General features: G+C 40.0%; 2 protein-coding genes across 16 annotated transcripts in view; one reads left to right on the top strand and one right to left on the bottom strand.

The window, feature by feature from the left end:
- The window catches only part of LOC105219118 (collagen alpha chain CG42342), a 157,064-nt gene extending 134,340 nt beyond the window's left edge, over window positions 1-22,724 (bottom strand). For 5 of the 15 annotated variants that reach the window (XM_054236057.1, XM_029043825.2, XM_054236032.1 and 2 more), the window contains exons 1-2: window positions 22,052-22,722; window positions 1,135-3,919 (exon numbers count right to left, since the gene is read on the bottom strand). In XM_054236057.1, coding sequence (XP_054092032.1) covers window positions 1,135-2,386 — 1,252 coding nt within the window. In that variant the 5' untranslated portion in view covers window positions 2,387-3,919; window positions 22,052-22,722. Of the gene's footprint in view, window positions 1-1,134; window positions 3,920-22,051 lie in introns of all 15 variants that reach the window. The other 10 variants (XM_054236076.1, XM_054236029.1, XM_054236035.1 and 7 more) reach the window with 6 other exon arrangements.
- LOC105219109 (caspase-3) lies at window positions 6,131-26,367 on the top strand. Its single transcript, XM_011195039.3, has 5 exons — window positions 6,131-6,336; window positions 24,911-25,262; window positions 25,325-25,500; window positions 25,561-25,714; window positions 25,822-26,367. The coding sequence occupies exons 2-5, from the start codon at window positions 24,932-24,934 to the stop codon at window positions 26,211-26,213; spliced, it is 1,053 nt and encodes a 350-aa protein (XP_011193341.2). The 5' UTR covers window positions 6,131-6,336; window positions 24,911-24,931; the 3' UTR covers window positions 26,214-26,367.
- The last annotated feature ends 102 nt before the right edge of the window (window positions 26,368-26,469 follow it).

The following is a 26,469-nucleotide window of genomic DNA, read 5'->3' as shown; positions in this document are numbered from 1 at the left end:
TTCTTTTGGTTGGGCTTAGTGATTAGTCGGCGCGCTTTATGCAAAGCTATGCACTAGCCACGAACAGCCGCGTGGCTTACCACTTATATAAGCACATACATAGGTACTCTCTTATATACAATTTGTACAGACATATATACCGTATGTACCGCTGAGCAGATACCTTGTACGCAATTAACAGTCCTAAGCTGGTTTTGCTATTTGCACGTAAATAATTACCGACTGCCACCGCCACACCACACATTACTGCAACCAACACATGCAATGGGGTTCGTTAATTTCGTTAGCCTCCTACACATTCCTTTGTAATTATTGGACATCGGTGCACCCATACCTATTGTATACGTTCATAGATAAGTATATTGAACTAGCTGAGCTGCCTCTAGTAACTGTATACATATTTACGTATGTAATATTGGTGCGTTTGGTCAGTAGGTTTTCGGGGGTCTGGTGTTCGTATGTGCATAAGTTTGGCAATAACTACGCATTAATTCAATTATTATTTCGATACGATTAGCTCTCAGTTGCAGCGGCAGGCATAATGTTGTCAGAGAAATTATCACATTGATTTTAAACTGATTTCCTGGGTTAATGGGAATAGCACAGTTTGTAGCGACACACAACACACGGCTGGTGGAATTTAAATTAATGTTGTGCTATTAAATTGCAATTGGAATCTATTTACTATCTGTTTACGTATTTCCAAGCTGTGGCGTCAAAGACCGTTATGTTACTAGGGCAGTTGCAGTTAGGCTTAACCTTAGAAAGGCAGGAGTATACATATTTTGGGCAATTGGTTTGTGTTATGGGTTTTATCCGAGCTCTGAGGTAAACGAAGAAACCATTCGTAAATACTTTCTTCAATTCCATAGAGGTCATATGAGACCCGAAGATGATGAATGGACACTTTGGAAAAGTAAAATTTGGTTGAAAGAGATGTACTCTTATAAGAAGATATCATTCTCAAAACTAAGCAAAATTGATATCGAGTAGTTAGAAGATCCGTGCAATTAGCGTATCATCCCCAAGGGCTCCTAGGCTTTTTGTTCTAAACGAATTTTTAACCGACTGTTGTGACTACTATATAGAATTTAGGAAATATGTTATCATTTGCCTTAATTAAAAGTCACTCACCTGCCGTACATCCACACTCGCCGGAATGCGCATTTTGCTGCGGTGTCTGCAACAGTAGTCCATCGGCGGTGGTGGCCGCCGTCAAGCTCGCCTGCCGGCGCTGCTGTTGGCGACGCGACATTTGCAAATGCGAAACATCACGACGCAAACGATGCAAATCGCTCACCTGTCGCGACAATCGCTGCAACGTTTGTGTCACATCCAACGGCAATTGTTGTTGCTGCGGCAATTGCTCCCCTGACCGATTATGCAAATCACCCGTGTCCAGATCGGGGCTCGTGGCTTCGTGCTCATTATTTAGCGGTCGCTGTGTGTTCAAATCAAATTGTTGTTGTTGCTGGTGGCGCTGCTCACATAATTGCAGCCTCGACTCCAGCGCACTTATTCGTTCGTCCAGTTGGAGGACTTGCCGCAGCCGCTGCTCGTTGCGCGAATGCCGCACAATGCTGTACATCGCCAATGCGCACGCAATGAGGCACAGCATGAAGAAAATCAAATGGAGTAGATGGAAGAGCGCTTTGCTGTTGGCGCGATCCTTCGACCTGGTCCAGCTGTAGCCACGGCAGACAGCTGTGAAAATATTTGTTGTGTGGAATGCAGCGTTCGCCTTTTCGGCTGCTTTTGGCGTTGACTTTGCGGTGATGGCCACGGTTCGTTGTTGTTGTTGTTGCTGCTGCTGTTGTTGTTGTGTCAACAAGCTGCTGCTGGCATTGTGCTTGCTCTTGTTGTCGTTGTCCTTATCAGCAGCTGGCAGGCGACTGACATGCACTATTTCGCAATCTATTGTTGCCTTTGTTGTTGCTGCTGTTGTCGTTAGTTGCAGTTCAGCGGCCGTGGCCGCATGCGCTGCATTTGGCATTACTGTTTGTTGACCATGTAATTTGTGCGTCGCGGCGCCGCTGCTGCTCCTGCCCTCCAATGCTGCACTGGGCAGGCCGCTCAAGGCCGCATCCATTTTGGACATTTGTTGTTGGCGAATACTGTTTGGACAGCTCATGTCAACACGGTGCTCGGCGCACGGCGTGTTTTCGGCTTCGGTTTCGCCTCGCTCGGTTGCTGTCGCTGTGGCACCCGCAGATAGCGGCGCTGCTGCAGCTTCTGGCTGTGTGTTGGCCTTGTTGGTGACGCGCTGTTGTTGCTGCGGCATTGCTGTGGACACTTGTGTTGTTGCTGTTGTTGGCGTTGGTGTTTCGCTTTGTGTGCTGTTAGTGGCTGCCGTTCGGCTGGCGTTCAATGCCTTGTCTTGGCGCATTATACGCTGCTGCCAAACTCAGGTTGCACTACGGATCAGTTGCTGTTGCTGACTGCCGTCGACTGCAATCTGTTGTTGACTGTTTTCTTTCTTTTGCGTTTGCGTCTGCGTCTGCTGCTGAGGTAATTGTTTTGATTTTTGTTGTTGTTTTGTCTTGCTTTTTGGTTTTCTTTTCTTGTTATTTTTGTTACTGCGCTGGTAGTTGCTGTTGCTATCAAATCATGCAAACATTGTGCTTCACCGTTAGCAGCAGAATATTACATTCCGGTTATCCTGCTGTGTCCTGCTCGCTTGTCTTTGACGTTGTAGAATTCCAATGTCCTCACGGACATGCTGCACGCAGCGCGCCAACAACTTTGCTCATTTATTTCTGCCTCTGGCTAGTGTGCGCTGCTACTGTTATTATTGTTGTTGCTGTTACAGTTGCTACGTCTTTTGATTTGAATATCTCGTTGCCAGTATGGAAGCACGCTTTCAAGCTCACTTTGCTCACTTTTGCTGAATATTGCTCTTATTATTTGTTTGTAGCTTCTTCAAGTTCACTTACTTGATGTTGTTGTTGTTGCTGTTATTGTGTCAGCTATTAGTAAGCAGTTGTTATTGTTGCCATTTGTAGGTATGCTCGCATTATCTGCATGATTACATTTCTACGAACATCTAATCAAAAGCATGTGGGCGTCCCTTCTTCGCCGTCGCTGTCTCCGACTTTTGACGCTTACAAATTCCTATCAGCAGCGTTGTCACAACGCTGCGTAACCTAACTAACGGTTATCGGCCCCTCAGTCACACCTTTTCCTGTGTTCTGCGAAACTCAAGCGCTTTTATGGCTTTGTTGCGCTTTTGGTGTGCGCTCCTTCAAGTCGTTCAAGTAACTTCGGGTCAGGTTGATGTTCCTTTGCTGGGTGGCGTTCACTGCCGGTTTAATGCTTCGACCGACTACACTTTTGTTTTGTTCGTGTAAGAGGCTTGTACTACTTCTTTTGTTGGATTTATTAGTTGCTCTTGTTCTTCTTATGTCGCCCAAGACAAATGAAAGGACTTTGGCGCAAAAGAAGGAAACAACTTAAATTTTTTATTTCGTTTTATTTTTGTTTTTTTTTCACACAAAAACTAGTTTGTGCTGTCTTCAGCCGCTGCTACTGTTGGCTCTAGTGTTCTGCTCGTATTGTTGTCGTGCCACACTTCCCTGGCAGCTTCTGTGCGCCGTCCGCCACTTGTGTGTGCTGGTTTGACAAGTTTTTGACAGTCTACGCTTGCTACTTGCAACAACTGGCAATTGTCATCGTTCCAACCATTTTAACAACGCTCTGCCCGCACCGTGCCACCTCTTTCCCTACACTTGCGGCGCTTGTCTGCCAAGTTTGCTGTTCTCGCTGCTTTATTACTGTTGTTTTAGCACAACACTTGCAACACACGGCTGTGGCAACTTTAGTAATGTTCTATATATTTTTTGGCGTTTTTCTTCTGCACTGCTTGTTCTTACAACAAAAACTGCCCAGTTGTCATGCTGTTCATATAGATTTTTTTTTTTTGCTGAAAAAAGTGTTAAAAAAAAGTTAAATTAAATCGACATGTAAAATGAAATAAACAAAACTTTCGTAAATTCAAGTGTAGGAATTTCGCAGACAGCCGGCGAAAGCTGCAAGAACTTCTTTTCACATACAGACACAGAGAGGAGAGGCGGACACATTGTTTCAACAAGCGTGAACCCAGCGGAGCATTGACCAACCCTCAGCTCAGCAGGTATTTAGGTTAGAAAAGTCATCGAAAATTATTTCATAATTGCATCACTGTTGTGCCGAAAGCTTAATTTGAATGAAAGCTTATACGTAACCAATAAAGTGTGAACTATATATAGATCCAATCACATACATACATATATAGATCCAAACTCGCCTCAAGAGAGTCCAAAACTGAGAGCTCTTTCCCGCTGGTTAAGAAACTTTCCAAAAATTGTTTCAGAGAATGCCGTTAGACACTCAGGAACCACTTTTAAAATAGAAAGTTAGTTCCAAGAACTTCACTTGCCACTTGAAATGCTTGCAACTACCCTGCACGGCACAGGCTTCTTTTGGAAATGCAGCACTCTTATACGAAAATGTATTGGAATTTTCGCCAATCACCGTTTGGTCCGTCGTTGGTGTATCTTTTATTTGCGGCCGCATGGTCAGTTCACTTTGATTGAAGGCCGTCGAGCGCTTGATTTGCGCAACGTGCTGACTGTGCAACAGCGACATGACACGTGCCACATTGTATAACAAATGTTGGGAAATTTGCAGGCGCATTCACCGAAATCATTGAGATTCTCTAGTTGTACTGAAGTATTCGGCAAGCTAAAGCCAATAAGCTATCTGCAACTAAACATTTTTCCCTTCCGTTGCAACGCTGTGCACATAAATTTAAAGTGTAAGTAGCCGATGGAGGAAAACTATGTTGAGAAAGATTATAGCGCCAAGCGAAGCTGGATTAACAAAAAAAGTTGAAGGGGTTGTCTTTTGAAATTTCATTAAGTTGGATGCGCTTGAAGCTAAACTCCTTTATCTTATTAGTTACATAATTTTTATAGATTGACCATAGAAATTAAAGCGGAAGCATTTAATAGTAATATTCCGACTCAATATAGATTCATAAATGAATATTGGTCGAGATAAAACTGAAAAAAAGAAGAAGTGCTAATTTCGGGTGTAACCGAACATTTTAAACTCGCAATTCATTGATGTAATTTTGTTTAGATAACACACAATTTGACGCATATATTCGGCATAAAGTCCACTAGAATAACGAAAATTATCATATATGGTATAAGAAGAGGAAATTCCTGAACCTATTTTCACCACCAAATCGCCTAGATCCTAGACTATACTTAATTTGGCTAAGATATTTCACATATGAACCGATTAATAAGGTATGAAGTCCACCTATAATTAGGTATATGGGAGCTAGTGGAGTTATGACCCAATTCTAACAAGTTTTAGAACAGAGACAGGTTATTAGAAGAATTTCTTTACAATATCTGAGAGATTTACCGGTAGTTGCGGAAAAAAATTATTCATAGATCCTCAAGTTCGGTATCTTGGGTCTTGATAAGTCTGATTAGCACTATTGTATTATGTGCAACATGGGTAAAAAAATTATGAATATAGATTTAAATAGAAAAAAGTAAACTAAAAAGGTGATACATTTCTATCACCTATCTTATAAAAAGTCCCTAATAAAAGAGACAAATTCATAGATAATAAGTCTATAAAAAGACGTTCATATGGTAAAATGTTCTTCAGAAAAAGCACAGAACCTATGACTAATTATAAGAAAAATAAATCACATCAAAAACATTAAACAGTGGCATACAATGAAAATCGAACGAAGAGTGTTTTCAAAACCAATCTAAAACAAATCATAAAATTCAAAATAAAAATAAAAACGTTTTAAGTTATCAAATAGCATGAAGATCTTTATTATTTATCTTAAAATCTCGAATTTTACATTACTATTATGTAATCTAAAAAAAAATTCACTTAGACCCTAACCACTGTGTGCCACTGTAGCTCAAAATAATTACAAATTGTGTGCGTGTTTTTCCCCCGCATTCACTAAAAGAAGGAAAATGATTGCACTAACGCTTAATAATATGTTCTTAAGAATATAAGTAGGAGTATGTGTGTGTGTTTATTCATGTGTTGAGCGTTTTAAACGCATTTTGCCATTTGCGAAATTCAACAACTCTCAACTAAACAATGAGCGATTTACGCTCAGTTTGATATTCGCTTTCGGTCGGTTAGCATCGCTGTGGGAAGCGGTGAATAAGCGTGTGCGATTGTACGATCCGTGAGATAATTCAATTAAAATAAGCATACGAGTAGAAGCGTAAAAGCTAAGCAATAAAATTTAAAAGCAACAAAACTAAAAAAGAGAAGAGTAGCCAAAAATCAATAAAAAGTTTCAAGTTTAAGGTAAGATTTCGGTGATCGTAAATTTTGGTTACATCTACATACATATATGTATATGTAGTACATTGTGCAACCAAATGTTTTGCTGGTAATCGCACGCGCCACATATATACACCAGTAAGATCTGTAGTACATATAAAGGGTGATTCATTTGTGCGCGCGGCCCTTTGTTCTGCTGATTAGATTGTGTAATTTGAAGTAAGGAAAAACGAAAAAATCGTAGCTTTTCTTTTTAATTAATGCTTACAAGTACTTTATTTATTAAGTTCATAGAATTTTACTGAATTTTTTTTTTTTGATTTATTATATTATATATGCATCTTATCTACCTGAGTTAGTTTTCTTAGAAAATAATTAAACAACTCAGCAATACTTCGCATGAACCCAGAACCCACCCGTTAAGTGCATTAAATATATATTTACATATACAAATGCACATATTATCATTTTCTTATAAATATTGAAATTGAAATGTTTGTTTTGATGCGAGCGAATTGCAGATCAGTGCGCACGATCAAAGCGCTCTCTCGCATTTCTAGCTTTGGTGAGCGCTTTGTATAATATTAATGAGATAAATGAGTGTAAACAAACTTGAAATGTAAAAATGTATGTGAATATAAAAGTATCGACTACTTCTCAACTAAAAGAGCAAATAAAAAGTGTAAAAGGAGGCAAATATTGCAATCAATTTTTTTATCAATAACATGAATTGAGCATACATACATACATATTAACATGCATTGAATGGTTCATTCATGCACTATTTTTAATTGTGAAATCTCACGCTGCCAAATTTTATTATGGCTTTTGAAGAATGAGCTCCTGCTACTGCCATTACTTTGCTAGACAAACAAAAAATGTTGACAAAATTGGATTATTGAAAAAAAAATTGGAAAGATTATTAAAAATTCTGAAGCTTCCGCTATAATTTCCTAAATTTTCGTAAGCATTACTCACACGGTGAAATTTGGGTTTCATTAGGCTCGATTGACATCATATAGACTATATCTTTGAGTTTTTCCCACTAAAAAAATTTTAACAATGATGTATGTATAGTGTCGGATCGACTAAACAACGGCCGAATTTCATAGAACTATACAAATGTGTTAAAAAAAGGTGATTATTAGTGCAACAAATCATATAGCGCCCGGGTCCCACTATAGTCAAGATGACATAACTGGAGCCTGGTTGTCACTGTAGGTTCGACTGGTAGGCCAATCAGCCACACATAGACCAAGTTTTGGTGCTTTGCAATACCAGATAGAATCCCGTCACCCGCCACGTAGTCCACGAGGAGTAGTCATCCTTTAGGATGAACATGCTTCACGCGAATTTGATCAGGTTATGTGGCTTCACTATCGATGCTTCTTTCAGATTCTCATACTGTGAGGCCCGAACTGCTGAAGACATTGCCCTAACAATGTAGGAAAAATGCACAAGAGATGCTCCATTGTTTCTCGATCCGCCAGTTCCACCTTATAAGCGTGTGCCGTTACCAGACAGTAGTCAGCGAGTATTTCAACCATACTCCTACAGCCCCTTCTATCAAGTGTCAGTAGGAATTTTGGGCAAATGACAATCTCGTTGCCCTCAATGCCTTTATAGCCTGGCACCCAGTAGCAGTGTAGCCATTTGTTCCTGGCAACACTCAACACTGCCACCCTGGTATCCAAAACACTTTTGGCCGAAATGCGAACCAAGGTTGTTGCCTTGATGGCTGCTTGGCCGTCTACGTAGATATTTACTTTGGAGCTTATAAAGGGATGTCAGTATTTTCGAAACAATAAAAATTTAATGCATCGAAAAAAATCGTCGGAACATCTCTTCCACCCCATTTTTACTCCTGTATCAATATTATTGAACTCAAAGACAAATTAACTAATTTGCCTTTATTAGGGCATATTTTCTGAATTTACTAAATTATTGAATAAAATAAATTAAAATATCAAACATTTAACGGTAATTTATAGACATATATATATATATTTGTAAGTAAATATTAATGCTTATAGCACCACACACACATAAGACCCACGCCCATTATTAACACTCAACACAAACAATTTCATGACTTAATGAAACTAATTGAAAGGCCAAGATGAAGTCATAGAAAGCGGCAATAAATCCGACGCATCACGACTCATCCGCTCATCCCTTTATCCGCTCATTTTACAAATATCGTAAACCAAATGAATGCGAAATGGCATTTCAAGAAGTGTGCACACTTAAGTTAACAGTTATTTACCACTGTGCACACATACAAAGAAATGTGTGTGAGTGAGTGTATATGTATTGACTGGTGTCGATGGACTTGCATGTGCATTTCATCATCAAGACACTTGACTGGAGTGATTAAAAGCCTTTGGCATTGCAAGTGGTTTCCAATTTCAATACAAATGTTAGCGCGCGGGACCGTTGCACGAACCGCAATGAAACAAAGTGAACAAATATATTGATGGGGAAGCATAACATATCATTTGATGACTGGTATCAATTTCGCAGCTTAATGCACAATAAAGACGTTTAATTATAGCTCTAAGTTGCAAGTTCAACAATATTTAAAGACTAACCATTTGAGTGGTAACATTCCTACAGGGTGCATATAGATATTAGTGCTTCATTTTTGGAATTTCAATTTTGCACTTGCACTGCAACACACTCTTCTTCTTCTTCTTGTTCAACAACATTTGCAACCACGTCTCTTCTAAAGTGCGGCGTCCGCGCAATTGTGTGCACCAAATGCTTCCGGAATTTCGGTGGCAACACACACACACACGCATAACTCTAACTGTGTTGTGTTTAATTTTTGTTTTACCTGTTTTTGATTTCCGCGTTCGAATTTAATTTTCTTTCTTTTCTGCGAAATTCACACAACTCGTTGTGGTGTTGCAAGGAATTTTTACGGGCGCACATTGCTGCCACACGCCGTTTTGACTACGAATGCACTGTGACGGTGTTTATACGCTTGACAGGGTGAGCCAAATTCATATTTTTTTAAATAAATATGAAATTGACTTTCTACTTATTTAAAGAAATATTGAGAAGTTAAATATAAATTAGTTCGATGACACATATCTATGAGTTTACCTTCAACTCTATATCAAAAGCTCTATCTAAGTTAGTAACTCAACCTAGAGCCGTCAGTCTACCCAATAGCAGCAACTTGTTTTCGAGCCACCATTTACAGCGCATTGGAACCATTGACTCTGCAGTGGCCTTACGTGCGATTTTTCTTGCCACATTTCCTTTCGGCTTATTTATGTTTGTGCGTATGCGCAATATGTAGTTTTACTACCTTCTTTGTTTTGGTTACGGCATTCGGGCTCAACTCGTTCGTACGTGCCACCGCTGCATATGAAGCGCACAACTGCGCGATGTGTATGTGTGTTGGCACAACAAAAGGTGCTTAATAAAGTAAAGCGGAATCACAATTAACTGCACACCTTTGCAAATAAACACAGAATCTCAACTGTGTAAACAACGGCGAAGCGAACGAACAGACAACAGCAGACGCTCAGTGAGCTTCCAGCGCCACACCACGTTTGGTAGTACGACTAGCCGGGAATTTGTGATAATGAAAGTCCGTAAGAGAACTATACTTACATCGAATATCAAACATTTTGAGGATCTCTCAATTTGAGCTATTGAGTCAATAGAGAAGATTTTCTCATGATTGTTCTAAATTGTAATCTCATGCTTCGCAAGAAATTGGAGTTCAGTATTTCTGAATCTTCTATTCTTGTCTGTTATTTTTGAAGTTGGGCCTAAATACAGGAACCCTCTTATATTCCATGTGCTTCGCCACCATATTATTAGGCGAATACCATTCATAACTCATAAATGTTTCTTAAAATCACTCATAGACTATTAACGAGCATATTTATATTCAAAAAGTGATATTAAACTGAAAGCTTCACAAGAAAGTCTTTAGAATATGGCACTTTACATCTATATAGTCCGTTACACCTATAACATATATGTATGTATGAAACTTACAAGTGAGAGAAGTAGAACTGCTTCAAGTATATAAGTAGTTCCATATGTACACCTGTAATTTGGTAAACTTATATCCATGGATATTATATATACATACGTACAGACATTTGAGTTCTCGAGCAAAAGACACACGAATAGATAAACACGACAGCGACTTGCGGCAAAGGTTTTAGTTTACTAAACAAATAGAAGTTAATGCTGTATAACTCAGGAAAAGAACGAGTCGTTCCACCATACATACATATATGTATATCTGTATGTACAGGTAAGTGTATGTGAGCCAACGAGTACGTTTCGCCTGCAGTTGTTTAGCAATAACAATGTCTGCGAGCATCTTTTACATGAGATAGTAACTGAAAATGCGCCAAGTTTAGTTGCTGAGCATGTTGTTGTTTGTGTTTATGTAAATATGCATGTGTGTCTTCCAGAATATGTGCAGGTGCATAATAAATGTCTTGTGATATGTCAAAGTTTTTCTCATTATGGTAAGACTTTTGGATAGACCGACGTTAAAACTGTGAAAAATTTGCTAGACATTCATTTTCCAGGTCAGCACTTAAGACAACCGTAGATTTTAAAGCTTATAGTATGTATATAAAGGTAGAATACAAGCCTTCTGAGTATATAAACGCAAAATAGTTATAATCTAATAATTTCAAATTTTATATACCAATGGATACTCGGAAGGCAGTGTTTGAATTTGAAATCTATTACTGCAATTATGGAATAAAATTATCATTTATTTCATATAGAAAGGGTTCTCATCGACTTTGTACAACAAAAAGTTAAGAAAACGAACTATTTCCAGGTCCATTTGAATGGCTGGAGACTACTCGAGAGAAGCAGAAAGTTGATTAGTTGCGGTATTTTAAATATAATTGCAAATATACTAGTTGGGTTCCACACCCGGTATCTCTGGAAAGAGAAGTTTCCACTAAGTAAGGTCATTACTCCAATATTTTCGACAGTTTCTTCGAAGTATTTGGTTTAATTACGGATATAAACCCTAATTTAGATTCCCAAGAAAGTGTCTTCAGAAGTTAAATGAAGCAAGAAACAATGAATCTCAAGCCATTGTGATTATGATTCCTCAAATTTGTACACTATTACTCTATTCCACAAATACATTTCTTTTAAGAAGAACTGCTGTCTTGTTACCAATTTAGAATTACCAAATCAAATCGCACATGTCTACAGCAGATTACACATGTACGTGTCTTCAAAACAAACAATTACACTCAGGTAAGCCACTGGTGTTCCAAGGAAGGATTGCAATTGGATTCTAAGTAATAAACATGAAGCCGGAAGAGTCTTAATTTTCACAAGCAGGTTTTGTGTGCAAACACACTGGTGTGCCAGTAAATAGTATAGAGCCACAGTTAGAGCCTGCAGTTATGATGAAATGTGAGAGACTAACATGTGTACTTGTCCACACTCGAAAGTGGATGCCACACAAGCCCATATATCACAGCAAAGTGGCAGCTAAACTCACCTAGACGACGTTAAAAGCCAGTCACTGTACACAGATACACATATGTATGTGTGTGTGTACTGATCTCATCTGGGGTGCAAAGGTGCGCTGTTACGCATGCTGTGGTGTGACCAGAATAACACAAACAACAACAACTCGAAACACATGTAAATGACTTGGCCGCCTGTGTGCATGTGCAACCGCAAATGGTGTGAAAGACCAGAAACCACTACACACAATACAGCCAAACACACAGCGACAACAGCAATTACTGTCCATAACAAAAGACAGAATGTAAACAGAACGACCGACCAGCAGGCAGAGTGGCAAAGGTCTCGCGCAACGGCATCTTAGCCAACTAACTATCAGCCGGTCAATCTGCCGGCCGAGTGAATGGAAACGGACTGCCTTATGTGAATATGGAAAATTACTTTGAAACAGAAAGACAGAAAGAAGGAAGGAAAGAAAACACACAGAGGTGTCTGTGCAATTGTGTCCTGCCGTAGTCTCGGTTCAGAGGCTGAAAGCCGCAGAGACTGCGTTAGCGCTATTTGTTTGGCGCAGAAAGAACATCGTACGGCAAACAGACGAGAGCCGGTCAGCAAACACACAGGGCGACAGCGAGGTGGTGGAGCCGAACAGACGCTCATTTCGCTTGGCGATGACTTATGCGGATAGCACGAGGTGCGCGCACAGCAAGTGAGCTTAAGCATTTATGTTTCCAGCGTGTGCGGCAAGGCAATTCGGTGAACCATTCGGTCGCACACATGCCGCACTGAAACGGCTACCAATAGCAGCGGCTCACCCGCCACCACCACCGGACGGTCATACGGTGGCGGCAGGTCACATTAGCTACCGAAAAGTTGGGTGCGAAGACGGTGGGGTGTGTGGTAGTCGTTGTCCAGGTAGATTTTTCATGTGTCGGGTTTGCACAAATATTCTCATTAGGGTGTGCCAAAAATGTTATGTGCAACTTGGACTTCGTAGGAATTCCATGCCGATGGTTTTCGGTTCCAGAACTGCACGATATATGTATTGTAGCATCGTAAGTCGATTATTTGTCGAAGTTTCACGAAACCAGTGGAGACGCAAATATTTTCCTTGATCAATGAAATATAGAACTACGTCCTTGTGGAAATAACACGGAATCCTTCGATCCAAAATATATTTCTTTTGTATGTTAAGCCAGAATAAAGAAACCACTGCGGTTGAACGAATATCATTCTTTTTGGACAGAAAAGTTCAAGCATTAACTATCAAAGACGAAGCGATTGAAGCTGTCTTTCTAAAAACTCTGGTACTGGCGGCAATTTGGATTTAGGCCCCTTAGACCTATATGGACCTGCTGTAACCTGAGACAGTTACTGGCTGAAATTTTGGATTTAGACCCCTCGGACCAATATGCACCAAAACCAGTTCTTTCTAGGATCTAGGTGATAGATTAGTTTAGACTTAGATTCCTTGGACCGATACATTATATAATATTTGAGGACTTTCAAGTCAGATTTGGTAATAACCATACAACTTTCGAAAGCTTTCATGTTTAATATTATTTTTTTTCGTAGCACCCTAATGCCCGGAGCTACTAAAAACATGTAAATATATACATCTGTCGCCACATAAAGGTACACGTGTACGAGCATGCTGCGGTCATGCGTATGAATATGCATACTCATACACATTTCATGAGACATCGCACCTCCATCGCATTCTTCTGGGAGCTTTTGTGCGCACAAATGGGCATTTAAGTAATTTGCACTGCTCTCCGGTGGCATGCAATTTTTCAAATGTGTAATACGACCCGCTTGTCACACTGCGGTTGTTATTGCAAGGTTTTTTCCTTGTTGTTGTTGTTGCTGCTTTTGTACGTGGCACACGCTGCAGCAGCAATCTTTTGTTGTCAGCTTAATTTTAAGCTACCGATGCCGAGATTTAAGCCTTTCTAAATGCGTGTGTTACACGTAATTGCATTGTGTGAGGCGAGCGTTCGTTGTGGGGCCGATGGGAAATTTTGTGGAGAGATTTTGATAGACGAGGAAATGGAACAGATTTTAAACGTTATATTTGACTTGCAAGTTCCCAAGGAGCTTATTGAGAATAATTTCGAGATTTCTAAATGAAAGTCGTTTCAGATCTCTTTCGCTTGAGATGGAAAGAAAGGACTTAAAAGTCTCGACTCGAAAAAATTGTGTGCTCCGAATTCCAAACATTTCCGCTTGGCCCTGAGCATAGCTTGACTGTGACTTCTGAGCGCACCAGCGGCAGCATCCTTCGCCCAAACTGCCGCATCGTCATCGTGCGACTTAAGTAACGGCGTTAAGTCGGCAGTTAAATGATTTGTTGCATTTGTTGGCTTACCAAGTGAATGCGGTTGCTGCACTTCAGAGTGACACTTTGCTTTTGATATGCATAGTTGTTGTTGTTGTTACTGTGTTTTTATAATTCTTTTGCATTTTAACACTGGCCTTTTGCGCGCGTTAAATTAATTATGCGAATGACGGTGGCACTTGCAGCGGCACTTAGTTACTTGCGTTGTTTTTATGGCAGCCTTTTTACAAACTTCACAGACTCACAGAATCAACCTTGGGCCCACAAAAAGCGTATAAAAATAGAATAAACTAACTTCACTTCGCTTACAACGTTGCAATTTTTGGTAGGAATTTTTGGTTTTTGAGGCTCAAGCGCGCAGAAAAAAAATCATATGACACAAAAAACAAGTACAACAACAGCAGTAGAGTGGTTGCATATATGACAAGTCAGCAAAAATACGCGTAATTAAGTTGCAAGTTGTGCCTCAAACCGGCTGCAGCGGCAATGTGGCATCGCAAAAACATATGAAAATGTAAAAAAAAGATAGGTGAAGTGCGGCATGTGGACATATTTGTGTTGTAAATTGTACATATGTACATACCTGCCACACTGATGTGAAGCTCAAGTTTTTGAAAAGCTCTTACGCGCAACCAATTTGCGACACAGCAGCTGCAACATAGCAGCGCAGGTATGCTGCCCCATCAGTCATCATACGAGTATGCCATGACCGTTATTTATGATATATACTCACAATCACACACAGATAAATATATTCACATTCAGTCGTGCCATTATGCGGCAGTAATTTCTTAATTTTCACCTTCCGTTCAAGCGTTGACAGCATCAGTAAGGCATCACCGCTCATTTGCCCTACGCTCTTTCTACACACATAGACATTCAAACGACACAGCTTCGCATTAGCTTTGCCGCATATTGCCGTTCATATAACGGCGCATTTAATGAGTGAATGAATTCGTGCGCACTCCGGATTCCGCACTGCAGCTTTGTCAATGGCGCATACGCTTTCTGCGCCAACAGTCGGTTGATTTCGCAGAATGTCGGCCATTACTGCATAATTTCAAAATAAATTTGCTCCCTTTTGACGTTGCATTTCTTACTATTTTTCTGTACAGTATTCTACATATGTAGGCTTGTAATGAGAAGCACTCGAGGAGAGTAAAGAATTGGAGAAAGTACATGGAACATAAATATATTTGAGCTTGCCTCATGCTTTTTATTATTAATCTGCATTGAAATCTAATCGTGTAAATAACTGTTCGTTAAAAAACAGCGTTTTCGAAACACACTCCGTTACTGCCGTGACCGGTCATACAAAATCAAATCAATCACATAATATGAATAAAGGTCAAAAAGTCTGTCATGTAAAGAACAACTTTTACAGATTAATTTATATTTGATTTAATACTTCAGAGACATGGACATATGAGACATAGGACGACTAAATATTTTCGAAAAGAATTTTTGATATTTACAAGACATCTATTAGCTTCCGTGATACACCCACGAAGGTTTTCTACAAAAACAAAATAAATCGGTGTTTCAGCTAAAATATATATTTCTAAAAACGATAGAATTCGAGATATTTTAAACTTTCTTTATACACAGAATTGCCAAGACGCTTAGAACTATTAAATCGGGATTGAGCAATAAGAACTTGAATTAATGCTAGTTCGGTGTCTCGAATCTATAAAAAAAGATGGCTCTTCATCAATTGAGAATCGGATCACTTCCGCATCTACCATATTCTGCGAATCACCTCTTTCCTAACCTCAAAGGGAAAATTATTTTGAAGAAAAGACCTAGGCTAGGTTAATGTGTATGGCTGTTTCTCAGAGGGAAACACATTTAAGATATGAGAGACAGTCCTTTGTGAAGTCAGTATCACCCGCCTTGATTAGATATTAAGATTCGACAATTTGCAGTGAATCTACCACAAACCTGCAGAGATTTTTCACTTTTATATATATACGTATATACCCTACGAACGGGTTGTTCAAAAAAGTGAAATCCAAGAAATCGTTGTCTCGACCGGGGAGGGGCATTCCAGCAGAAAGTGATGAAATGATTCCATCTCGTCCTCTTAAAGGCAACTTTTACAGCTAGCATCCACTAAGTTTTCTAACCCTATGGGACAATGACTAGTTAGAATCCCTACAACTAAGGGGAGGTGAACTTTCCATAGACCCCTTGTGATTCACTTAAAGCCAAATCTAGCGACTGCGCTAATGCTAATGACTGGCCAGCGCTTGCCCAGCTCACTAGCTCTGCCGAGGTCAAACTGTCCAGTATTAAACCGGCATTGAAAAGCGGTGTTCCTATATGTTTCCAAATCCAAAGACATACAAAAATGATACCGAAAATTTGATAGATCGCTATAATTTGTGTATCGCCTGATGGACACTATAACATTTTTTTATAAATTTTTCTTCGATATGAATATCTGGTTTTTTTGGAGCTTGCAATTTATCGGTCGAAATCTGTCAAAAAAAAAAAAAAAACAACATACTGCAACTACATTACTGCCTTTTACTAAACTCCATACTGAAATTTCTAGTTAAATTCAATGGTTTCCATCTATTAAAATTGTAAATATGCACTTCACTTTCGCAAAAGTGATTTCTAGTGTGCTTCAATAAGAATAACATATGAAAAATTATGAAAAGTCAACTCTTGGCAAATCACAGATACTGCCACCCAACCCTGCCGCCAGCTAGTTAAATTTCCATGCCACTCATAACGTTCATGCCATGCCATGTTGCAAGTACGCAAACTGTAGCGACAACTCCAAAGCAACATTGGCAGCGCACTCACACAGCTCGTAGAGCTTTCAAATTATTTCCGTATTTTCTATTATTATAATAAAAGGTTTATTGTTATGACTATAAAATTACACACACAACAACGAGGCAGGAAGCACGAAGCACGAAGAAAAAGCAAAAGGAAGGAAGGAACGAATGAATTGCTGAATTGTTGAATGGGGTGCACAGTTGATTGGACGTTGTTGCTGCTGTTGCTGTGCAATGGACACACACAGTGGCTGTTCGCTTCTCTCTGCTGTTATCAATAAATGTGATGTGATGCGCCGGTTGTTATCATTAAAGCAGACTTGTTGTTGTTGCATATTGTTGGTCCACTGGCACTTAACTACACACACTTAATGCTGCTGTGCACATAGAAGTATATGTAAATGCGGTAGTTAAAGGGTGGCATCATTTACTGTATTTATTTCAGTATTTATTCTTTCAACTATTTTGGCTTCCACACTTGGAAAATTCCCAACGCCAAGCGATTGTAGCAATTATACTTCAGCTTTAGCTACGGCAGCAGGTTCATTGACAACGCAGCACAAATAGCGGGATAATTTTGCCCATTCGAAATTTATACTCATGTCGAGTGGTGGTGTTGCCGCAACCCCCCATCAGTGAGACAACAGCACAATCAGCGAACACAAATGTACCATGGCGCATTTACCGCTGCTGGACGGCTTTCGCGCTCTAATGACGCGCTGTTGCCGCGAGAATCTCTGGTCCGCTGGGGGCTACGCAGCAGCCGATGAGATTGCTGCCACTGTTATATATATGCCATGCAATGTGTGCGAGTATACGAACGTGTGGAAGCACAGCCGTTGTAGTGCGGCTTAATAATGCGTCGCGCCTCCGGTTACTCAATTTAGTCTCATAATTGTGTTGATAGCGCACAACGCAGCGTATGCTGTACGAGTACGTAACCCATTGGCATTTTATAGAGTAGCATTTATTGCATTTGATTTCGCTCGACTTGACTTTCAGTTCAACTTCCGACCATTCGAGTCAATTGTTGTCGTCGCTTTGCCGTTCTAACGCGCGCTGTGACACAGCACACCGAATGAGAGGGTTGATTTGAGTTCATAAAATTGTCATCGTCGCCGTTGCTTCACATTCATACATTATCACACAAACCACCACCGCCATCGCCTATCACCCATCTCGCGTCATAATCTACAGCAGGCAACAGCGGCGGTGGCAGCATCAACCATTGAGGCACATTAGCTGCCGCGCCACCAGCAACATTTATTTCATCAACAGATTTTTGCCACGCTACCCGCCTTGCCGCATTCCCCTGCTGCACCAGTTGCTTCACGCCGTTCCTCTCAGCGCAATTCAATGGTACTCCACTCCACTTCAACTCTTCTCTGCTGAGTACTTGGTGCCACTTCATTGTGCGTTTCATTTCATTCATTGCGGCCAGTTGTATGTCGTGTTGTTGTACCATCTATCATAACGCCATAAACGGGTATGAGTTTGGTGTTGCAGCGCCTTGTGGCAAAGTCAAATATGTAACGCTTCAACGCGCCTTTTTCTCAATTACACACAATCAAATGCCTGGAATTGTTATGTATATTTTTTGTAGCATTTCTGTACGAAGCCTGAGAGAGTTCTTCCTCTTTTCATAACCATTCGAAGTTCAATTGATTAAATTAAACATCGAAGATTTTAGTGACTAGTTGTAAGGCAATTATCAGAAACTATTTTGAGAGACCCATATCTAATACTTGTATTTTTGGTTGTGTCAACATTGAGGAGGTTTCTTAAAACATATTTTTCGAAAATGTTTAAACAAACTCCGATCTTATCATTTTCACCTATTCTTTAGAGCTCTCGAAAAGGCTACTTTGATTGATTGCTACAAATAACCATCTGTTCCACAAAGTCCTATCAACATCCGCACTATCTTCACTTCTTACTAGTAACTGCTACTATATTGAATGCAATCAAGATCATTAAAATTGTATTAAATCGAAAAACGGATCCAGTAGGTTTTAATTCTTCTAATTCCACTATTGCTGAGTTCACTTAAGACTTGCGTGATTTCTTTTTCGAACACTCCTAGAACTAGAAATGCACCTAAGCTTCGCGGAACATTGGAACAGAGAAGATGAGGATGATGATTAAAATTATGCCGATTGCCACTGCCTCTCAAGACAAAACTGGCTCCACCTGGGAAGGATGCAAACGAATCTAACAGATACAGTTTAAAGTCGAAGTACCATCAACTTGTCGGATAACATCGAACACACCAAAAAAGGAACTGTGCTACCCCTTCGAATAGCCAACACAGTCTACCAAATTGAAGCGAAATCATAGTTTCGCCTTCGATATCTGCATAAAACCATCGAAGCTGAAGAGATGATGAAAACTGCAGAGTACCGCGCCAACTGTCGGTACGTGGTCAAGTTGAAAAGAAACATTGCAGCCAGCACTAGCAACAACACCAACATCACTATTCATTTTTATACAGTTATGTACTTATTATTGAGGAGCAGGCGACAGGAGTCCATTAAATGTAGCTTCAACCTCTAATCAATCCAAATTCAAACATTTACACGCTGCCCTGCCCACAAACCTCCGAGACTGCCAAGTGGAGAAATGGAGGCACTACAATATAGTAATTTCAGTTAGTTTCGAGACGAAAAGGCAAGTTACTGCCGAGTGCAATGGTTAGAATATTCACTTGGCAATCTGCAATCACTTTCCGGAGAGATTGTGCTTTTATTATACTCGTATTTATTTGCAAGCTGCAGAATTTGTTGCCTGCCTGCCTCACAGCCTGCCAGCCATTGTCGATGGTGTGTGGTAAGTGTGTCAATGGTTGCCTGCTCATCGACTGAGCCGACAGGCATCTAGAGCGGCTATCGCATCCCAGGCGACAATGACGCCAGAGCGTCAATGCCTTCGTTACTCCATTCCGGGCCACTTGACGAGATACTCGAGCGACTGCCACTTTGATAGTGGTTAAAGTGCCTTCAAGTGCTGCGTAGACCGCCACACTCTGGCCGTCGGGCACAGTGTACTGCGCGCTCCTCCAAGTGCTTCGCAAGCAGGATAAGAGCGAAATGTGGGCTGCACTCGTACATGACTGTGTGTGTGTGTGTTGGTGGTTGTGGGGGTGGAAGTAGGACAACGGTTTTAGGCGTTTTTATTGTTGTAGCACGCTGCTATGAAGTGTTGTGGTGCGCCGCCAACAGTCAAAGCTTGACGACCAACCGACCGACCGACGATGTAGCTGCAGTGACTCCGTCATACAGCCTGACTGGCTGTCAGTTCGTTAGTCAGTCAGTAGTCAAGCACGCCGTTAGCCAGCGCATTGCATTGGTCGACGTGCTGTATTTTGATGATTTTAGTTCGCTCGTTTTACGACTCCAAGGCTTCGTCGACTCTAAGCATATCAATTCTTGGCTATTAATTGTATAACCAATTGGCGGACACACACAAACAAATGCAATCAATGTGTGTCTGTGTGTGTGTGCATGTGCTCATAAAAGCTTTTTGCGAGCGTATTTGCTCAGAAATGAATTTTTCATGAATAATAAAAGCAAGTGTAGTACGTAAAATTGCAATAGTTGCTGCTCGTGTGGTCAAACGCCCACAACTACAAATAAATAATTGAATTCCTTTTAGGCCAGCAGTACGCTTAAATTACTCAAAAGCTCCATGGACTTGTTTGATTACTATCAAATTGGTATATAAAAAATAAGGAAAAGCAAATATGCCTTATCTCTTAATTGCTGTGTACGGAGGATTGCGAGAGGACTGCGGAAATGTTTTAGTAATTATTTGTACTGTTACATAAACTGTTGGAAATTGATAGTTCACTTTCAAGTTATTGCTGTGCTGGATATATTGACATTAAACGCCTCTAGAAGAGTTTTAGATTTGTTATGGAATCTTTGTGTACTCAACGTGATCACTTTTACATGCCAGGAATAAGGAGTATTGTGAAAATCTTAAATAATAAACTATATTTCTAAACATATTTTTAGAGAGAATTCGAACTGTGTATTGAAACAGTCTAATTATAAGCCGTTTCTACAACAATGGCCATTCCTATGCCTTATTGGAAACTATACCCGGATTAAAGTTGATCTTCAAATAATTTCATGTATTCCTGGAAAAGGAGCCAATCGAACAGTAAAAATCAGTCATTCACAATTTCTTTATAATTTAAGTGGAGAGGGCGTGGCTGTAGACTGCCAGTCAGTAGTATAAGACGATATTGTAATGACATTAATGTCGAGGTTTATGCCAATGGACTTGTAATAATGAATATGCGTTCCACTCTTTTTAGTATAAAAGTATTCATATTCGTTTAGATACATTTTCAACCTACCCACGGTCTATGATATATATATTTAAAAGAAGAGAAAGCTCATTTCTAACTTCACAGTTAAGAATCTTATATGCGACCACAACTTCTTCTGATAGCAAATGTACAGATTTCAAGTATTATTTTTGTTATATGGACTGTCAATTCTTTATGTCGTCTACGAAGTCTACCTAAAGTCTTAATTCGCCGCCAAGCTCTTGCACAGCTTAAATCTTAATTTCAATTCAAAATCGCAGTGATTATTTAAACCCACCGATTTTTATTTGCAAAAATTTTTATTCGCCGCTAATTGGCACACGTTTCAGACGCGTTGCGCTGACGCGGTGGCACTTCAGTCGACTGCACTTTGCCCAACATGTGTCCTAGACACACTAGCATACTCCTGCACCCACTCAAATACAAACGCCCACACAGCTACGCACACACAACAGCGGCAGAGGACGCTGGCAAGCTCAGCCAGCCAGCCGTTCGCCAAACAGGACTCACAACTAAGAATTGCCGCGACAAAAATTGCCCGTGTGAAAACGGTCTTACACGCCGCCGCCGCCGCGCGATATGCCGTTGTGTTGTGTTTATAGCGTGTTCGCGCATTCCCTTTGGCACATTCATTCGCTCAATTCATAATATACTTCATGCACCCTCCCACACACTCATACACACTCCTACACCCACTACCGATTTCTCCTCTTTCTACTTTTTTCGCCAGCCATCTGCTTGAATTGCTTTTACTACTTGTTGTTTATTATTTATTATTGTTGTTGTTGTTATTGTAGTTACCGTTGTTCTTACTTGACAATTCAGTTGCGCCACAGCACGGCGTTTATTATTTGTTTTTATTTCGCCTCTTCCGCTCGAATCGGATCGGATTGTATGTATTTTTATTTGATTTGTAATCCACCCCGCCTAGGACTTGAGTCGGCGTTCTTTATGTTTTGGTTTTCACTAAACTTTACGCTCGATATATTGTTGTTGTTGTTGGCACATTATTGCCTTACACTATGTACTCGTATGTATTTCACTCACTTTGACCTTAAAGAATTTGAAATTCTTCCTTTAATTTAACGCTAACGCTTTCTATGCAATATTTCTACACAATTCACTGGACTTTCTTCTTACACTCACTGTAACACCGATTCTATGTTTAAATATTTTTTTATAAACCGTGATTTACTTTCCGTTATTGTTCATTTCATATAGAGCTATTCTATCTATTTTTTATTGCTTTAACTATTTTATTTATTAACAACGTGCGCACACACTTTGTTGTTGCGGCATACAGCTTAGCGCGTCTGCTGCACATTTAGCATTCGAATAACATGGACTGCCCTGCGTTGCGTCCGTAACCGTCGACACAAATGTGTTTTAGACCACTTTAATTCTTCGACTGACTGCGTGTGTTGCGTTTGCCTGGCCGTTGAGTCCGAAACTGTTCAGTGTCGGCGGCGATGGCGTTCGTGTGACTTCCGATGGCTGCTCGCCGATTGCGAGCGCGAGAGCGTTGAGTGCCGTCAATGTGGGCATCATGTGGTGTGGAATTGTTTCTAGCTGTAGACAAATGCTTGGCGCGTGAAAATACTGTAGGCACTCGTTTATGTGAACTTAAGCAGAGAGGTTTTGTGAATTTTAAACTCTGTTATTTGTTTGAATTATTTTTGATTGAAAAATCGTTTTTTGCGCTCAAAAGAGAATCTCAATGTTTTCATTCAATATTTTTTCCGAGTATATATTTTAATTACACGTGAGGATGTAGCCATTCTCACATGACTTTTCAAACGAACTTCCAGAGAATCTCCTACGATGATGTGTTCATAAAATAACGGGAATTATAAAATTTAAAGTGTACCGGGTTTAAAGGGTCCAATTACGAAATTTTAATCATATATCCTCCTTATACGCTAAACATGATTCGGTGTGAGTTTTTCTATTCCCTAAAAATGAAGAGAACCTTAAAGGCCCGTCTTATAAGCATACCAGAAATCGCTGAAAGCGCTTAAGGCTATCACGAAGAACGAGTTTGAGAAGTGTTTCAACGATTGGACGAAGCTCAATAACGAATGGGGACTATTTTAAAGAGGACAATCTTAATGTAGACGAATTAATTTTTTTTTTCAAAAAATTAAAATTCCCGTTATTTTTTTAACAGACATCTTATTTATCCATAACAAAAATATCAAAGCATATGTTGAATTGAAGTCCTCTAAAAATCATTAGAATTGATATTTCGCTTAAGAATATTTTCATTACATTTAATAGACGTCTTAGTCTATATCAAAAATCCCGCTCATTTAAAAACTTCCACCCTGAACCAAAACAACCATCCACCGGTTACTGGCTATTTGCGTTATTGCGCAATGCATAATTTCACTTTCCTTACGATTTTCGCGCCGATATGCCTTCATGTCTTCAGCCGCGTCGTCATTTCCGGCTTCCGTCGTGCGCGCAACTCTGCTCTTCACTGCGCTCACGCGCACTCACACACAACCACGCACTCACGCTTAGCGTATGTAAGTGGAGTAAAACAGTTACTTGTCACATTGTGGTTGTCAGCAGTCACAGTTATTTACCGCTTTATAGGCTAATTAGATTTTTATTGGCAATGTGTAATTTCTGCGCATTTCCTTAAAATGTCTGCGATGAATTTTTACAATTTCCGAAAATTTCCACCCACTTCCGCCGGCGCTATAGTACTTTTACCACCACCAACAACGACAACAGCCAGCATGTCTTGAAAATTTCAAGGCATTTCAACCCCGGATGGCACATGTTTGCTGGTACTGAGTGCTTCCGTTATTGGGCGGGATATTCCCCAGTCACGAGGTGTTAGACAGCTAATAATGATGGCGAAATCAAATTGACTCTCACTTGTCGGAGTTCATAATATTAAATGGTAATAACTCATTGGTGTTGGAAAGTGTTGATGTGCGACACAGCCATTCAGAGGCCAATCAGTCAGTTACAAATTGTTCAACTTTATTACGAAAATCACGTTCTTGGCCGCATTTGGGACGAAAAGCAACCTGAAGAGATTCAAGAGCTGCCATTTTATTCAGAAAACAACGGTTTGGTGTGGTTCATATTTCTTCAAAAATATTGCCGATGAGAATGTAATCGTCAATGGCGACCGTTATCACGCCATGATAACCGACTATTTGATACCTGAAATTGAAGCTCGAGATCTCGGCGACATTTGGTTTCAACAAGACGGCACCACTTTCCACACATCACATCAATCAATGAGTTTATTGAGAGAACACTTCGGTGAGCAGATAATTTCACGGGTCGGTCAATTGGCCACCAAGATAGTGTGATATCACGCCGTTCGACTTTCTCCTGTAGATGTATGTAAAGTGTAAAGACTATGCGAACAATCCCGCTTGTCATTTGCCAGTTACCAATCGAAATGCTCGAACAGGTCATCGAAAACTGGATTCAACGGATGGGCCATCTTAGACGAAGAATATTATTTCGAATGATAATAAACATTTCCCATTAAATTTGAATTTTCTATGTTTTTTTCTTTAAAAAAATTGGGAACTTCGAAATGGATCCCCTTTTAGACTAAGAAATGTTTTGCCTGAAGCTCTTCACTACCATACTTCTACGAGATTCCTAAAATCCATTAATATTTTATTTCAGATCTACCCAATCAAAGTGGAAATGGACGAACAGGACATCTCATTTTTCGGCAGTAAGAAAAAGGACAAAAGCAAATCAACACAAAATCTAGAAGCTGTGCCTGAGAAACCCAAGACTTCACAAGACGCTAAAATAATTTCCCGACCCACAACAGAAGTCGATTACCGAACAGATAATCCACACATCGGTCTTGCCATTGTGCTCAACCACAAGCATATCAAGGGCCAGACGATACGTAATGGAGCCGAGAAAGATTGCAATGATATTACGGCTTCTTTGGAAAATTATGGTTTCGATGTGCGCGTCTATAATGATTTGAAGAAGAAGAAAATTGCAACGCTTTTGAACACAGGTGTGTTCCATTGCTTTTAGAACCGTATATTCACTAATTTACCGTTATTTATTATTCCATAGTGGCCACTGAGGATCACAGCCAATATGACTGCTTCGTCTTGGTCGTTATGTCTCATGGTGATAAAGGCAGAATATGCGCAGCCGATGACTTTTATTCAACCGAGGAGCTGTGGGAGCCACTACTCGGCGACAACTGCCCAAGTTTATTGGGTAAACCGAAGTTATTCTTCATACAGGTAGATACAATAAAAGTGTACTCATTTTATGTGTGTGGGTTACCTCAACTCTCAATTTAGGCCTGTCGTGGAAAGCGCATACAGCAACCAGTATTGATAGCCTCACGTGCAGCTTTTCAACGAGCAACCTTTGAACCAGCCAGTATGCCCCAACCCACAACTTATGCCATTCCAACCACGGCCGATATTTTGGTTATGTATTCCACATTTGAAGGTAAGTAATTTCCTTAACTAATTTAAATCACCTCTCACCTTATTATGTTTGACGACTGATCTATACTCTTCAATATCTTCAATGTCTCTCTCCTTCGTTGCGTACAGATTACTACTCCTTTCGGAACAGCGTAAGTGGTTCCTGGTTCATACAAAGCCTTTGCAGTATTTTGAATGAGGCAGCCGAGAGCAGCGAGGCACAAGCCGATGGCGTTGAATTGTTACGACTACTCACCGCCGTTAATCGCAAAGTGGCATACGAGTATCAATCGTACAGCGACAATGAATTGATTAATGAGAAGAAGGAAATGCCGAATTTCATGTCGACACTCACCAAATCATTCTATCTGAAAGTGAAGCCGAAAAGTGTCGATGCTAAGATCGAAGACGATCTGCCAGTACTCGATGGAGTAATCGATTTGGAGGAAAGAATAAATCGGATTTTCAATATGGAGGCGCAATATGCACCACTGTTTAGCACTCCACACCAATATATTTAAACGCAAGCATTCCCGTGGAAGCCGCTATTTGCCTTTATTGTTCTTATTTGCATTTATAATTTTGTGCTTCGTATTTAAACCAAAAATTATATTTTGTTTTGAATTTCATTGTAAGTTTTTCAATAATAAAGATTTATATAATATTAAAAAAAAATGTGAAATCAATCAATGATGGGATCAAAATCCAATCGCTGCATAGGAAATATTTAATAAATTGTGACTCTTTCTCTTTTCTGAGTTATTTCTCTTAAATGGT

This window comes from Zeugodacus cucurbitae, chromosome 2 (assembly GCF_028554725.1).
Source record: "Zeugodacus cucurbitae isolate PBARC_wt_2022May chromosome 2, idZeuCucr1.2, whole genome shotgun sequence".
In the NCBI taxonomy this organism is placed as follows: Eukaryota; Metazoa; Arthropoda; class Insecta; order Diptera; family Tephritidae; genus Zeugodacus; species Zeugodacus cucurbitae.
This window is presented reverse-complemented; position numbering and strand designations above follow the sequence as displayed.

Coding starts and splice junctions, on each gene's coding strand:
- LOC105219109 (XM_011195039.3), top strand. CDS start 24,932: ATGGACGAACAGGACATCTCATTTTTCGGCAGTAAGAAAAAGGACAAA. Junction 25,501..25,560: donor CGAAGTTATTCTTCATACAG/GTAGATACAATA, acceptor CTCTCAATTTAG/GCCTGTCGTGGAAAGCGCAT. Junction 25,715..25,821: donor TATGTATTCCACATTTGAAG/GTAAGTAATTTC, acceptor CGTTGCGTACAG/ATTACTACTCCTTTCGGAAC.